Source organism: Apodemus sylvaticus, chromosome 11, assembly GCF_947179515.1.
Source record: "Apodemus sylvaticus chromosome 11, mApoSyl1.1, whole genome shotgun sequence".
Classification (NCBI taxonomy): Eukaryota; Metazoa; Chordata; class Mammalia; order Rodentia; family Muridae; genus Apodemus; species Apodemus sylvaticus.
This window is the reverse complement of record NC_067482.1, coordinates 35,697,788-35,714,932: the sequence shown is the minus strand read 5'-3', so window position 1 is coordinate 35,714,932 and position 17,145 is coordinate 35,697,788. Positions and strand designations below refer to the sequence as shown.

Below are 17,145 nucleotides of genomic sequence, written 5' to 3'. Positions count from 1 at the left end.
TGGAGCTGTATTTTCTGGTGCCATTTGCTGTAGACCCACGGGCACACTGTCCTGTCAGCACTAATTTTAAGCACTGTAGTTTCACAGGCCCCTGGGAAAGGAAGCTGTGTGGGGTAGGGTCTCTTTAGGTATCACCTGTTGAAAGATACTATGTACTTTTTAAACTGTATTTATGCTTTCTTTAGAATTTTTGAAATATAAAGGGGGGAAACCCTTTCGAGGTTTCTTTAAATATATTTTAATGTTAACTTTTCTTAAAATTATTTTTTTCAAAATATAATGAAGTAGATAATTTTTTGGATGTTAATCATTTTTTCTTAAGAAAATAGAAAGACTGCATATCAAGATTTGCTTTGAACAGACCTAACATATCTTTTATCACAGCATAACTATATTTTTAGCTATTCTTTCTTTGGAAGTTAATATTTGCAGTCATTTCTGTATGGAGAATTATAGATAGGATTCATCGTGTGAGTGAGTATTCTTAAATGGTTATTAAAATTATAATCTGGAAAGGTCCGGAGAGATGGCTCAGCAGATGAGAACTCTAGCTACTCTTGCAGAAGACCTGGTTTCAGTTCCCAGCACCTGTGTGGTGGCTCACAGCCATCTGTGCCTCCATGCATGCCATGTGCATACATATGCTTAGATGAAACTCACATACACATAAATAAATCTGAAATTTTTTTCCAAAAATATAAGCTGACAGAACAGTTCTCTTCTAAGACAGTCAGATAGTGGGCAGAAGGTGTATTGTTCCTCTTTTCTTCCTACATCCATCTGAAGACATGTATGAACTTCCTCTGTCATAGAATGAAGAGTAGAGGAGGCTACTTCAGACAAAGATGGAAGAGACTTCTGGGAGTGCTAGTATGTTTATTATAACCACATTAGTAGTAACTTGAAAATAGTGATAGTCATGGCTTCTGTAATTAAAGATCTGTTCACTGTCCAGTGAATCAAAATTCTATTCTGTGAGATTGTTGCAGGAACACAGTAGTATGATTCCATGCTCTTCTAGTGGAATGCTAACCAGTATCTAATATGTTGACTGCTTTCTTTCTTAAGGTACTGATATAAGTATAGCCTGTCTGTAAATGCATTTTGTTTTAGGATGACACTTGAAGTGGATACTAGTAGGTTTCAAAATTTAACCAGTTAACTTGAAAATAGCAGACTAGAGAATGGCAGATGCTTTTCTGGTCTGTTTTCTTTGTTAACCAGATCAAAGTGGGTCTGTACCTGTCAAGAAGACTGAGTCACAGGACTGTGTACACACATGGCAGCATCTTAGAAGACTTTCCTCTTCCCCAGCATCAAGTGCAGAGGTCAGGGAGCTTTGAGAGCAGAATTAGGCGTTCTTTAATCCATTCACTATCTCCTGGGATTGCATTATTTTATGCTTAACTGACAGGTTTGAAATCATTGAAAATTAGAATAAAATACTGTAAAATTACTAGGATTGGCATTATTGACTAGTTTATTTTCTATGTCCATTATTGTTGTCACACATATGAGTTCATAATTCTAACCAGTTGTGACTCATTTATTTAGTGGCATCACTGTACCTAAAACCTTCCCATCTCCCCATTTCTACCTTTTCACCCCTGCTGTTGGCCATCTCTGTTCTACTTTCTCTGCGTTTGCCTTTTCTAGGTAGTATATAGAAGACTCATCTTATAATTCATCCATCAGGGTTTAACTTAATTTGTTTCTACAGCAGAAGAATTTCATGGTGGTGAACTAATTTTAGGGAAAGCTCATAATTTACACTTTTAAATGTTAATTAGCCTTAATGTTTTGTTTTATGTATATTTTATAGATATTAAAAGGTTAAGATGGGTTTTTAATGTCCTTTTTTATATGGATGTTCAAATCATAATATCTGTATATAGGGGGTAGGTGCACACTTGCCTCTTTGTAAATACTGTGGAAGTGAGAGGTTAACTTCTGGTCTCTCCGTTGTCCTCTTCTGCTTTATTCTTTGAGACAGTGTCTCAGCTCTTACTGAATGAATTTGGAGCAGGAGCACTCTGCTAGCCTGGCTAACCAGTGAGCCGCTGGGATCTGCCTGCATTCTCTCCTCCTATCCCAGCCTCGGTTACAGATACAGCCTTTATGCTCCATTTTTTCAAGGCTGTAATCTCCAGTCATCATGCTTGAACAAGCAAGCACTTTAACTACCAACCCTGCCCATAAAAACAAGTTTGGAAGGATCTCTCTCTAGTCCATGTTAGCCTCAGACCCCTGCCAATCCTCCTACCTCAGCCTCCTCAGGTATTGAGATTTTAGGTGTGAGTTCCAAAACTAATTGGCTTAGTTGGGTGGGTGGGTGGGGTTTTGTTTTGTTTTTTTAAGGTAGGGCCTAAGTAGCAAAGGATGACTTTACACCTCTGGTCCTCTTGTTTCCTCCTTCAGAGTGCTGAGATTTCAGATATATCGAACTTTATTCCCAGTTTATGAGATTCTGGGGACCAAATCCCAGCTCTGCACAAGTACTGTGCCAAGTGAGCTATGTCCTGAATTGTTCGTTCAGTGTACAGTTGGCACTGCAGTTCATAGAGTTTAGGTTATGGTTTTAATATCTGCCTTTCTTTTATTCTATTCTTCCAGTAACATCATGAGTATAGAAGAGCTGATAAAAATCCACTATATGATTTCTCTAAAGTATTAACATTTGTGGGGTGGTGGTGGTTAATCTCAGCAATTAGGAGGCAGAGGCAGGCAGATCTCTGAGTTCAAGGCTAGCCTTGTCTACAGAGAGTTCTAGGACATCCAGGGCTACATCGAAACCCTGTTGCAAAATCCCCAAAATAAGTAAATAAAATTGTGGGATTTCTATCAAATATGCTTAAGTTGGAGATAGAATTTTATTTTCTGCAGGAATTAAATTTTATGAGTTTGACGACTAAGTGATCCTAAAAAATACAAAGCCTTGTGTATTTTAACAGCTTTTTGGATAAGATATGCTGGAAACTCGATCATTTAAATTTTGTGTAATAGCATTTTTTTATTTTGATTTTGTTTATTTTTTTCTTTTTTTTGTATATATATTTTTTTATTTTCTATATTCTTTGTTTACATTCCAAATGTTTTCCCCTTTCCCAGTTCCCCCCTCCCCATATGTCCCATAAGTCCTCTTTCTCTATCCATTCTCCTATCATTCCCCCTCCCTTTTCTCTGTCCTGGTACTCCCCTACAATGCTGGATCAAGCCTTTCCAGGATCAGGGCCCTCTTCTTCCTTCTTCATGGGAATCATTTGATATGCTAATTGTGTCTTCAGTATTCAGAGCTTCTGGGCTAATTAATATCCACTTATCAATGATTGCATTCCATGTGTATTCTTTTGTGATTGGGTTACTGTGCTTAGGATGATATTTTCTAGTTCCAACCATTTGCCTATAAATTCATGAATTCATTGTTTTTAATTGCTGAGTAATATTCCATTGTGTAAATATACCACATTTTCTGTATCCGTTCCTCCACTGAGGGACATCTGGGTTCTTTCCATCTTCTAGCTATTATAAATAAGGCTGCTATGAACATAGTGGAGCATATGTCCTTATTGCATGCCGGGGAATCCTCTGGGTATATGCCCAGGAGAGGTATAGCAGGGTCCTCCGGAAGTGTCATGCCCAGTTTTCTGAGGAACCGCCATTCTGATTTCCATAGTGGTTGTACCATCTTAACAATCCCACCAGCAGTGAAGGAATGTTCCTCTTTCTCCACATCCTCACCAACACCTGCTGTCTCCTGAGTTTTTAATGTAATAGCATTTTAATAATTTATTTTACCATGACTTTCTTATGCAATTTAGTTGGTTTACTCATTAAAATAACAGTAGTTCATAGCATTCTGCAGTGTTCAGTATATATGTATGTTTGTATTCTAATTTATAAAGCATTTCTGTTAAATGATATTCAAAACAATTGTACACATTTGACTTGTCTTTATCTAAGCCTCTGACTTTAGCTTAAACTAGAAGCATGAGACTTAAGTCAGGATTTTCTAGCTTCACATTGTACTATTGATGGGATTTAGAATTACAAACAGGAAGCAGACCTCACATAATGCTGCCAGCTTCTTAATCTTTGTTTTGGACTTAAAAGATAAAAGATTTGTATTATGTTTTCTATTACTACGTTACAAATTATCCTAGGATCTAATATTTTAAAATGGGATATTGTTTTTGTCTTGGTTTGGAATCTAACCAAGTTAACCAAAACCAAGTTCTCTACTTGAAGCTTAGTCAAGTTCTCTACTTAAAGCTTTTCTCTTGGACTTTGAAGTCATTTCTAAGGGCTTAATTGAATAAGTCTTAGTCTCTAAGCTTACTTGCTTTGATTAAAAGTTAGCTTTCTTTTTTTTAAAGTTGTATTTGTTTTCATTTTATGTGTAGGAGGATTTTACATGCATATATGCCACATCTTGTACCTGCTGAGATCAGACTAGAGTGTCAGATGCCCTGGAGGAGGATTACAGATGGTTATGAATCACCATGTGGGTGCTGGGAGCTAAGCGCCTCTGACACTCTAAACTGCTGAGCCTACCTCTTTAGCCCTTTCTTCTCTGTTGGGTTGTGGGCCAATCAGGCTTGAGGTCCTTACTGGTTGTGGTTCTCAACATCTGCGGTACTGATAGAAAGAGTACCAGCAGACATCTTTCTCTGCCTCTGTAGCCTGCTCATGGCTTTGGCCTTGTCGTTTCTTTTTTTGGCTGATAATGAAGTCACTCTCACTTAGAAGAGGATTCAAATGCCAGAAGTGCACGAAGGCATTTGTACCAGGAGGAAGGAGTTGTGGGACCATGCCAGAGGCTGCCTAGCATGTTTCTGCAGATTACTGATGAAAATTAATTACTTACAATCATTGTTCAACTTTACTTTTCTTTTCTCTTCTTTTCTTTTCTTTTCTTTTCTTTTCTTTTCTTTTCTTTTCTTTTCTTTTCCTTTCCTTTCCTTTCCTTTCCTTTCCTTTCCATTCCTTTCTTTCTTTGTTTCTTTCTTTCTTTGTTTGTTTGTTTGTTTCTTTCTTTCTTTCTTTCTTTCTTTCTTTCTTTCTTTCTTTCTTTCTTTCTTTCTTTCTAAAATGTGCATCTTCAGAGTATTTTATGGGAATTCCTGGTACAGCTCACTTTTGTCCTTTTTTATATTTAGCAGTAATACTGCTTTTCTATTTGCCTAAGTTCCCTAGGTGGGATTTTAGATCCCTCCCTGACCCTCTTTTACATTTAGGATTAATCATGACATATTAGCAAAGCTACTAAATAATTCTTTCTGTGTGTCTGTATTTCTTTATTCTGTAAACCATTCCCCCCATTTCTGCTGACTGTCTGACAGTAGGATAAATTGTCAGTACACTTTGTCATGTGCCAATGCCTTTGTTTTATAAAAATTTGAAGTTGATTTTAGTTTTCAACAGTATACCTGAGTCTCTCAAAAGTTAAGATTAGAAGTGTGGGTTATAATCCAGCGTAACAACCTCTTCTGAGGATTTCTTGGGGATACAGTTTGGTTTTGGTTTTGGTTGTTTTGTTTTTTGCCTTGAACATATTGAATGAGAAATTCTAGAATATCCCAGCAATCACAGACTGTAGGTGATTCTGATACAAGGAAGTGTATGAATGTGAATGGATATTCACTTTGCCGAGGTTTTTAATATGCCACTGTTACAGAAGGCTTTCCAGGCAAGTAATATTTTTTCAGACAATTAATATAAGGCTAGAGGTAGTGTCACAGGTTTTTTTAGTCTCAACACTTGGAAGTCACATACAGGTAGGTATCTATGAGTTCGAGGCCAGCTTGTTTCCTTAGAGAGTTTCAGGCTAGCCAGGACTACATTGTCTCAAAGCAAAATAAGACAGACATATGCAAATATACATACATACATACATACATACATACATACATACATACATACATACCAGAAGCAAAGTACTTGATCTGTATATTTAAGTCTATTGTAGTTGTTCGGGGAAGGAAAAAGGGGGATTTTTTGGAATGAATTTGTTATCACTTATTTTGTTTCTGTTTTTTTTTTTTTTTGAAAAGTTAAATACTAGAGATCTTTAAGTTAAAATGTGGATTTCTATTGTATTAGTTATTAAACTTCCTTAATTATTGCTTGGAAATGTTCCTGGGTGTCAAGGGATTGGCTGTATGTTTCTTCAGCTGTCTAGTCCTTTTCCACAAACAATTGTTTACACTGAAGTAACATCTTACATAAATAAAGGTCTCCCTTGGAGAAGTCTTCTCTAGTATGCAAGCTTTCTATTGTAGAGGCTCCAATTGGAAAGACAGTTGGATATAGCATGTTATTATTTTTTTTTACTCTATTCTTAGTTCCAGTTGATTTTTAAAAATCTTTTGTAGGATATTACTATAGTAAGATTAAAATTAAAGGCAGATTATAATTGTTTTAGTTACAGTTTCTAATGCTGTGATAAAGCACTATGACAAAGCAACACGAAGAAAGTGTTTATTTCACTTATACTTCCACTTCACATTCTATCACCAAAGGAAGCCAGGGCAGGAGCTCAAGGCAGGAGCTGAAGCAGAAGATTTCACTGGCTTGTGCCTCCTGGTTTGCTCAGCCTTCTTTATGACACAGCTCAGGACCCTCTTCAGGGTTGTGTCCCCCCCCCCCCCAACCCCCATGAGCTAGGTCCCCACAGCAATCATTGTTGAAGAAAATGTTGGACAGACTTGCCATTCTTAAGGAGGCAATTTCTCAGTTGACATTGTTTTATCAAATGATACCAGCTTGTGTCACTGACATAAACCTAACCGTGTTGGTGATTTTAACTGCTTTTGGAGAAAAACTGATTTGATCGTGTGCCTTCTGTGCTTATTTTCACCATTTAAATACTTTTGAGGACTAAGTTTTAAAGACCCTTTACTAGTAATAGTGGCTTCCCCTCCCCCCCCCCAAATTCTTAGGTTTAGCTAACGTAGTGCTTGCTGCTCACACATGTTTTGGTAACGTTACTCAAGTAAAAGTAACACAGAGGGAACTGGACTACACATTAAAAACAGCACAGATACATACATATATTGAATATGAAAACTCAGATAGTAAGGTTCAGTAGCGTTATTTGTACTGTTGTAAAGAATTCAATTCTCTCTTTTTCATTCTCTCTCTCTCCCCCTCCCTCTCTCCCCCTCCCTCCTTCCCTCCCTTCCTCTCTCTCTTCTCCCTCTCTTCTACCTTCCCTCATTCCCTCATTTAATTGCATTTTGGGATTCTTGGTTCTCTGTTAGATCGTTAGGTTTCAGTGACATGTGAAGCATCAAGATAAAACCTTGGGGCAGATGAATATGTATTTGCTATAGTTAGCTGGGGAAGTTGTGATTGCCATACCATACCTTGTCAATCTGTAGCTTCCGTGGCCTCCTATTTCACAGTGTTGTATCAGGTACTGTGTCTGTCGTGCAAGGCCATGTGCTGTCTGAAGCTCAGGAAAGCCTCATTCCAATAAAACATGTCTGCCAGAGCACTTTAAATCAACTAGCAGCAGCCTTCTCTGCTCAGGAAAACATTTGAAATTGCTTCTGTTTACTTGCATGCAGCTAGTAAATGAATTTGATTGATCCCTTTGAGCTAATTTTGAGGCTGTTTTAAAGATAGGATTTAATAAAACTGAACAATGGAGTTTATCTATAATATAAAACTTTTAATGAGAAGGCTGTTTCAATTTTTTATTTTGTTATTTGAGATTTTTTTTTCAACAAAAAGTAGTTCCAGTTTGCATGTTATACATTGACTTTCACGTATTTCTTAAATTTTAGATTTAATTCTAGATGCTTAGTACTTAGTACTTAACAGGGACATTTGGCTAGTGCAACTTTAGAATGTTCATGTATAGTTTATTTCTTAAAGGTTATAATGTTTATACATAGTGGGGAGATACTCAAATTTTATTTTACTAACACCTCTAAAAGGTAGTTATCTATGCGTACTTACATTAGTATGTGTTTGTGTCTGTGTGTGTGTGTGTGTATATGTGTGTGTGTGTGTCTGTCTGTCTGTCTGTCCATATAAGCTTCCTGTACCCTTTCTACTTCCACAAATCAAAGAAAGTATTGACTCACAGCTCCTGGTACAGCAGTAAAGTGGTTTCCACACTTGGGCAGCCCACACTGGACTTTTCAGAAGTGAATCTTTCCTTCCTGCAGGAGTTCCACTAAAGTGTTAAGCTAACAAAACCGGATTCTTGTGACCAAATTTAGTGAGCTTTTCAACGTTATGGAGTTTGGTTTTGTGTATCACAAGTGTGCTTTTTTTTTTTTAAGTGATGTGCCTTCTAACTTTATTTGTGATTCCAGCTAGTGGGACAATCTTGTTATGGAGTTGTTAGACTGGTTTCTCATCAGGAAAGTTGGATGCTGTACTGGAATTGTTGTTCACAAGAAAACAGAGCGCTTCTCTTGAGTGCTAAGCCAGGACCCCGAGTCAGGGGTTTTATTTCAAAGTTTGTTTTGGTGATGGCATAAAATCATAACAGATTCTGAAATCCAGTTACTATATTAAATTTCATCACTTGTTTTTTAGGTATTCCAATAACTGTACCACCTCCAGGTAAAACTTTTTTCATGTCTTCTCCATCATTGTTAATGAACATGAAATTTCAAGCTTATAGTTATAGGAGGGCCGGTGTTGATGTGGTTAGAATGTACAATAGCTCACCGGGATTTCAAGGTCCTATTTTCAGCTCTGCCTTCGCTTCATTCCAGCACTAAGACAATTTAGTTTTCTTAAACTTGTCTTACCCATTTCTGTAGTATTAGAAATTCTCACCTTAACAATCTGTGAGGAAAACAGTAGATGATGTCAAGTAAATCACTGTTGGAAAAGCCTTAATGACTTTTATTGTATATAAAAGTGACTCAAAAGAAAAGAAAAATTATTTGACTTTATCATGGTTTCTGGTTGTTTACCCACTGTCATAATTCATTGTCATGAGAGAATATGTTCTAGACCACACACAATTGTATGGCTTAAAAACTAGCTGAGCACTTGTTTTTAGAGTGGTGATTATTGGGCCTTTGGATGGTGTCATCAGTGGGAGCGTTTGTGTAGCCCAGCCTTGTCCTTTCCGTTTCTGTCAGTTCTTACTGTGTAGTGGTGAACACAGTGGAAAGATGAGTTACGGAGTTCAGTGTAAAAACCAAGGAGTGTGAAGAAAATCTCTAGTGATTTTGCTGAGAATGGGTCTCAATTCAGAATGACCTGCAGGAGCAGAAAATGAAGTTCAGATTGCAAAGGTGAGCGTCCATGCTTAGCTAGGAATACAGTCACTGACTGTGGATGTGGCCGAGACAAGGCTGAGCAGAGGAAGTCTAAGGACTGTTGTGCCTTTGTAGTCTGAAAGGCAGTCTGGCTGTGAACCTGTGTCGTGAAGGCCGTGGACTTGAGGACTAGTGTTGTAAGCCTGGGCTTGTCTTGATGTTAGTAGAAGAGTTACAGAGGCTCAGCCTGGACCGAGTCACAAGCATAGTAAACTAAGGTAGTTTGAAACAGGGCTAAGGACTGACTTAATGAGGCTCTGAGAAAAATGAGAGAGCTGATTCGTGTCCCCAGAGAGCACTGACAAGAAGGCATTAAGTCATCAGGACAGTTGCCAATAAGTAGAAGACAGTTGGGGTTTAGTAGTGGACTTGTCTCCATCAGGATGTGAACCTGAGGGCAAAGGATTCAAAGTGTTGAATTTGATGCATTTCCTTCTTAATGGTGGAGTTTGTTAAAACTTGGGGGGGAAAATAGGTCTCTTGAGTTGTGGAACTGTGAAGCCTTTCTTGGCTGTGGTGCTGTGTCATACTCTGAAAGTACAGAGGAGATGACATCCAAGTGAGGCCCCTTTAGCCTTGTTCTGTGGGATTTCATGCAGCTGTGCAAGTGATTGAGGGTGCTGACCACACAAGACAAAGGTACAGATTATTTGCTTCCAGACTAATCAAAAAATTTCATTATGTGCCTTGCTTTGTAGTCTGTTGGGTTGTGTTATTTAAACAACATTTCATGGCAGATTTTCTTGCTATGAACACATATATTTACTGGCTAGATTTTGTTTACAAATTATATGCTTTAAAGAAATTTCTATAAATCTGAAAATCAGAATATTTTTAAATGAGGTAAATGCTATTTTATTTGTGTTTCTGCAAAACATAATCTGATGGCAACACTGCTACTATATATTTTATGTGGAAAAGGTAAGGCACTGAGACTAACTTTCTTAGACATACAAAATGGGCTGTGTGTGGTGCTGAAAATAAGACCGGGTGTCCTGACGGTTTGTGCTCTGTGTGTTAGACCAGATTGTTAATTAACAACGTTACTGCTCTAAAAAACTGTTTATAAGTTTCAGCTTTATTTTTTCCTGTTCGTTATGACATAGAGAAGCACGTTTGTGTCCTCAGAAAATATTAGTGATACTCAGCAACTTTGTTTCACTCTTAATATTACATATACTTCCTGTTAATATCTTATCTTTGGTTGACTGTTTCAGGTTTCCCCCCTCCACCAGGCGCTCCACCTCCATCTCTTATACCAACTATAGAAAGGTAAAGCAGTGTGGTTCTCTGAGTTGTTGATTATTGACACCTTGCAGCAGAGCCTTACAAATATGTCTTTGCTTGCATTTTCTAATATAGCACCAATCCATGAATAAGTTTAATCTGTATTACTTTTATGAAACTATAGCCTAATATCAAAACAGAAAAGAAAAGAAAAATAATTTGTTAGAAATTATTAATAATGAATTTTTATCTGTTGGAAAGAGGAAAGAACTGTTACTGTACCTTAATAAAAAGAAAAGCTGTTTTCTTCCCACTACCCTGCTGCATCTCTGCTTCCTTACAGAATGCCTGAGCAGTCCCCTAAGGCAGTGGCCTTATTTTTCCAATGTCTTGTCCTTAATTTTCTTAGCCTCCTGTATTGAAGAATATCCCCTGACAGTTTGTGTTTAACTCCCTTAGGATTTCACATCAGTGTTGCTTTCTTACTGTCTCTCTAGACTTCATTGTGAAGATTAGAACAGCGTACATACATCTCAGCAGGCAGAACTCAGTAGTAAATGGGAGCTATTCCACTACTTCACTCTGCGTGGATATAGTCTGAAAACAGTCATAGTCAAATGATGGAACAGCATAGGGAAGTTGGGCTCACTTAGCATGGTGGTATCTAGCCATCCATGTAGTTCTCAAAGTGCTGCTCCAGGAGGCAAATTGTGAGAGGCGAGGATTCAGTTCTCATTACATTCTTGTTAAATGCATGCTTGTCTCTCAATCAGTATGCTCTATCTAAAGTACTAATTACTCATGATTTATAAGTCATTAAAACCAATTTTTTATGATTAAGTTTTAAACCTCAAATATGTCTTTAGTCTCAGATTTTTCATGTCTATCTCCCTGAGCAAGCTGAAATTGATTGCGTGAGTTAGGCTGGACAGTGCCAGCAAGTGGCTGCTGGGTCTGAGGTCTGCTAGGTAAAAAAAGGTCATGCTATATTACAAAGTAAGAAGACCTTGTAACAAGTTTTCAGACTTAATTTTGCCTTGCTCTCTTTTTGTGTCCACTGAACTATTAAGATTGAGTTAATAATTTGCACTAGATATAAAGATACTTCTTTCCTCCACAGTGGCCATTCCTCTGGTTATGACAGCCGTTCTGCACGAGCATTTCCATACGGCAATGGTAAGTTACTCACCACCCAGATCTACTGTGAATCAGAAGAGTACATCTTGGTAAAGGAATAGAAGCATGTTTTCATGACTTAAGTTAGCAGGGTAACTAAGAAATAGCAGTTAAAAGAATTAAGTCTGTATATCTGTCAGACGGCTTCAGAAGATATACTTTATCAATTGATGCTTTAAAAATTTGTGGCACAATAGGTATTGAGAGTTCAGCTTATCCTGAAACTGTTTAGGATTTTTTTTTTTGTAAGCTATGCGTATGTCACCATCATCCACCCCCACAGCCTGCCTTTCTTTCTTCACTTTTAACAACTTAATGCACACCAAAGTCTTCTGATGCTCCTTAATTTACTTTAAAATGCTGTACATTGTACTAACTTATGGGTGTGGTGAGTTATAATGATTATCCTTATTTAATTCATTGGTCAGTAGGGAGATAGCCAGTGACTGGACAGAAGTTATCTTGAGAATCGAGTGAGAGGTGTCTCCTCACTTGGCAGTGGGTGTCAGTGCTGTGCACAGGTGTGGGGTAGGGGACAGAAACTTAGGAACTGCAGGTGTGGTATGGCTGGACCCCAGGGAGTGTGCGCTCACAGCGGCAGCACAGGCCTGCTCTGGAGACAGAACAAGTTGGGTTTCCAGAGTGGCACAACAAAGCAGACATGATGAGACACATCGCACGAAACTTTTTATTTTCCCAGCATAGGAAGGTAATGTTTGTTTATATTATGCTTTATAAAAATGTTCAGGAACGTGTTTCAAGGAACATATGGCCCTTAATTTTAATATATATATATTTGCTAAAAATGCTAGTGATGACCTGAGCCTTTCAGTGACTCGGTCTTTTTGTTTGTGGAGGGTCTTGCTTCGGTCAGGCTGGTGGCTGTTTGCTGTGACAATATCTTAACATTATAATGGTGTTTCCTGTATATTGCATTTTTTTTATGAAGGATTCCTGTAGCAGTGTGATGTTACTTGATGGCACCTTTCCCTCAGGGTAGGATGACTTCCTGTTGGAGTCAATCCTCTCATAGAGTGCCACAGCCTCAGGAACTAAGGTCATGTGCTATTCAAGAGTTACCGTGCCATACTCCTTTCTACGGGTTCTCTTTCTCCACTGAGGTCCTGCAACGGATACTGAGCGTGGACAGGTGGGAAGAGCAATCCTGTACACAGTTGTTAGGTGAACCACACTCCCAAAGAAAGACAGCAAGAGAAAAGCATGGGCATCATGAGCTTGCCTCACTATGTGACATGAGAGAGGCTTAGAAGAGTCTGGATTAGATGGCGTCTGCAACAAAGACATAAACGGGAGATCCATTCCTACATGGATGTCTGTGTCACCCTTGGGAGTGACAGTTGAAGGAGAGAGGGTGGAATGCTGTACAGCTTGCCTGTCTTCAAGTATGGCTTGGCTGTTGCACTCACACATGAACTTTGATTAAAGCAAATCACTGCCCCATCAACATTCCGTAAGAGGCCCCACCTTTCCCTAGGCTATGTATGCAGCTGGTTACTCAGCTAGGAGAGGCATTTCATAGCCGGCAGTAAGTTGTCCACTTGCCTGTAAATAATACCCCATCCATGCTCCTGTAAGAAATTCTAGCTAAACTCATTGGTTCTAACTAATTGACTAGATTGATGGCTCAGGCTGTGGTTCCATGATAGATGTATGAGCTAATGAGTGAGGGCCTGGGGTCAGTCCTAACTGCTGAAAGGATAGTGAAATAAAGCCAGTAATACAGACAGACCGAGAGGTGGGTCTCCAGGCCAATGGTCTCTCGTGATCAGTTTCCAGTCCTCTTAGTAAAGAGAGCAAGAGATGGAGCTGAGCTTCACTTTGTGGGTTTGGCTTGCTGCTTGTGGGGATGTGGAGCAGGCAGAGGGCTTTGCTCAGCTATGTGGCTTCCCAGTGGCCTTTACCTCATCATCATTCATGGGACCTGTTTTTCAGAGTAGCATGTTCTGGTCTCTATAGCACTCAACCTGAGATGTACATTGTGATGTCCTGTTTCCTCCATTGAAGGTGGAAGAAATATTAATGGGCGTAAAAGGCATTTCTGTGGTAGAAGCCATGCTTAGTCATTCAACTGAAAGTAAAACATTTCCCCTAAGGCTGTGGGTTCACTGTGAGGCGCCTGTCCTGCTCTTGGCCAAGTGTCCCAGTGTTAGCCACCATTTACACCATCTCCAGCAGGGTACAAGCTCCCTCCCTCTTCTCTACCCCTGTAGCAGTTCAAAGTAATTGTTGAATCACGGGCTCTGGTTGCCTGTGCTTGGATCTTGGGTCCAGCTTGTAGCCTTTGCATGAGTTAGAATCTTATTCTCATGTAAACTGGAGCTAGATTCAAGTTTAGCACAGTACCTGTGATACGCAAGCATTCATTCCCTCAGCATCACTCACTGTGTGGGTTTTACCTTTTTTTATGGCATTGGGAATTTCTGCCACTCTGTCCATGTGTTTGCTTTAGTACAGGTGAAACAGTATCAGAGAGTCATTCCTGAGAGTACTGGCCAGCCTTGTAGAGTTATTTCTAAATGGCTAAGAGCTCAGCTCTTTCTCAGAGTAGCAGGTGTTTGTGTTTACTGTTAGGACGCAGGAACCTCCCACCTACTGTCTGTATAGCTCCCAGCTTTCCTCCCTGGGACAAGCCTTTAATTAAAAGCGAATTGTAAAAATTAGGAGAGGAGAGGGAGGGATTCTCCTGATCCTAGCCAAGGGAAGCTTCGTGATAAAGACAGCAGACAGAGCTTCCTCGCTGTTCTGTTTTACCTTCATGTTGTTTATTTTAGATTTTATAATTCATCCTCGTACCCCTGAGTAACATCTTTTCTGGATATGATCTGACGAGTGCTTATAAAGTGGGACCTAGTTTAAAAATAAGTTTTTCAGGACTATTAGGAGACAAGCTTTTTTTTAATCATTATTTTGGCTTACTGATTTAAAGGTTCACATCCATAACTTAGACAACCTGTAACTCTTAAACCTTGTATGGTGGTGTTGTGTAATGAAGCCACACCATTCACCTGACGGCCGGAACAGAAATGAGGGAACGAAGAAGGGATTTATTACCCAGTCCTGGAGAGCGTGCTCCCTGAGGTGCAAAACTCCTGATAGACTCGGTTTCTCTGTTTAAAGAAATACTTAAAATTTAGTTTTTGAATATGTCTGTCTATGTATCAACCACAAGCATCCCTGGTGCCCATGGAAAATAAGAGTGGTCAGATCCTCTGGAACTGGAGTTAAGATGGCTGGGAGCTGCCCTGTGGGTGCTGGGAATCTAACTGGGGTCCTCTGGAACAGCAGTCAGTGCTGGGAACCCCTCCATCTTCACGAAGCCCGTCCTCTCAGATCCTTTCCCCAGGTGTTTATATCAAGTACTCATGTGTTCAGAATGAGCTTATAAAAGAATATGGTTTTATAACCACGCCCCCCCACACAGGTGTTTTGCTTACATCTATGTCTATGCACCATGTACATGTATGCAGTGCTCATGGATACCAGAAGGTGATTCCCCTGGAACTGGCACAGACAGTTGTTAGCTGCCCTGTGGGTGCTGGGGAATAAACAGTGTCTTCTTGTTTCTGTTTTGGATGGAAAGTTTCTGGTTTCTTGTTCTTGGCAAATAGAGTAAAATACTGAGAACCATAACCTTTGCTTTTGCTGTGCTTTTCCCTTTAGTTGCCTTTCCCCACCTCACCAGTTCCGCTCCTTCGTGGCCAAGCCTTGTGGACACCACCAAGCAGTGGGACTATTACGCACGGAGAGAAAAAGACCGGGACCGAGACCGGGACAGAGAGCGAGACCGAGAGCGAGAGCGCGACCGGGACAGAGAGCGGGAGCGCACACGCGAGCGGGAGCGCGAGCGCGACCACAGCCCCACCCCAAGCGTCTTCAACAGGTTTGTGGGCCCAGAGTGCGAGCACACTTCACTTTTACTCAGTTTATTTGATGTGAGGAGAGGAATTCCAGTTCACGGGGAAGGGAATACTCAAGGTATGGTTAGGAAAGCCATTTGGAAATCATACACATTCTGTTCTTGAGGATTCGAAGTACTGTAAGCAGCAATTTTCATACCGTGTTGTTCGCTTGCCCCTTAAAGGAATTTTATATCTCCTCACAGATTTCTGTCTTGTCACCTAAACATATTTTCTCAGTGATTGCTTTTGGTTAGGCCACATGGTGAGTGCCGCGCCAGCAGAGCCATGTTCTCAAGCTAGTCTCTCTCCTGCTTTAGAAAAGTGTAACTAGCTGGTAATTTATATACATTCCCAATGTATATTATTTTCAAATAAAACTACCACTTTATGTATTGTGAGTTAAAAATACTGATTTACTGAGTGTCCCATCTATTTTTTTAAATGTGAATGACATTTTGAGTCCTGTTCTAAGCAAGAAATAGTGCTGTATCCTTAAATGCATAAATATTCATACCCTGTCTTTACACATTAAATTCATAGTAGTTAAGCTAACTCAGTCAAAGAGTGTATGACAAAGACCTGGAAAAGATGATGAAAATACATTTTCTCCCACCCAGTTGCTCAGGACTCAACACATTGTAGGTATTTAATACAATTTTTATTGATCAATAGGTAAATGACAGTGTGACACACACACACACACACACACATATATATATAAGTGGGATGTACGGCGCTGGCCACAACCATCGATGTGCACAGTGTGCTCATGTTCAAGGGCAGGATTTTCTTCAGGAAGTTGTCTAGTTTCTAATGGGGTTAAATGTACCTTTGAAGTAGCATATTGTCTATAAAATGTATGTGTCATAGTCAAGGATCTTAGCGCAGAAATGCATTGGAAGGAGATTCTTGCATCACTCACCATATTCATGCATGCACAGGGGCTACTGAGTTTCTGCTAAACTGGAAAATGTTAGTGGTTAAACCATGTTTTCATTTTCAGGTTGCTGCGTTTTAAGGCATTACTTAAATTTGAGAAAAAGTTTAAGGCCAGAAAAGCAAAAGGCAGAGGAATTCTGTGTTCTGACTTGTCCTAGGAAAGTTGTACTTGGAAATACTCATGTGAAGTAAAAGCTGTTTCTAAAGACTGACAAAAATATTCTAAAAGCAAAACATATATAGTATGTGTTGCATTACAAATTACAGGGTCACCGTTTTGAAAATTAGAGAGCAGTTTTAACATCTGTTTTTTAGGCAGCTTAATTGAGGGCCAGAAAGAAGCCTGGTTGCTATAGAATGTTAGAAAATGTGCTTTAATGAGTTCCAGGCCTGGAGCAACCTTTGCACTGTGGCGTGTATCAGAAAGGGTGGGGCGTTGCTGCTGTTTTCAGCAGCAGTCTGTTGTTGGTATGACTGCCTATACATTCAAGGGCCCAAGAATTGGCTCTAGGGCAAAGGGGAGGGGGGGGGAGAAGGAGGGCTACACATGACAACACTGTCACTTTATAAAAGCAAGCTTAGTTGGAGTCATTACA

The 17,145-nt window shown here is 39.5% G+C and overlaps 1 protein-coding gene across 8 annotated transcripts in view; it reads left to right on the top strand.

Annotated features, from left to right (window-relative positions):
- Fip1l1 (factor interacting with PAPOLA and CPSF1) overlaps nucleotides 1-17,145 on the top strand; it is a 57,978-nt gene that overhangs the window by 38,222 nt on the left and 2,611 nt on the right. For 4 of the 8 annotated variants that reach the window (XM_052198425.1, XM_052198427.1, XM_052198429.1 and 1 more), the window contains 4 exons: nucleotides 8,551-8,577; nucleotides 10,505-10,559; nucleotides 11,635-11,690; nucleotides 15,372-15,591. In XM_052198425.1, the coding sequence (XP_052054385.1) occupies nucleotides 8,551-8,577; nucleotides 10,505-10,559; nucleotides 11,635-11,690; nucleotides 15,372-15,591 (358 nt within the window). The remainder of the gene's footprint in view (nucleotides 1-8,550; nucleotides 8,578-10,504; nucleotides 10,560-11,634; nucleotides 11,691-15,371; nucleotides 15,592-17,145) is intronic. The other 4 variants (XM_052198426.1, XM_052198428.1, XM_052198430.1 and 1 more) reach the window with 1 other exon arrangement.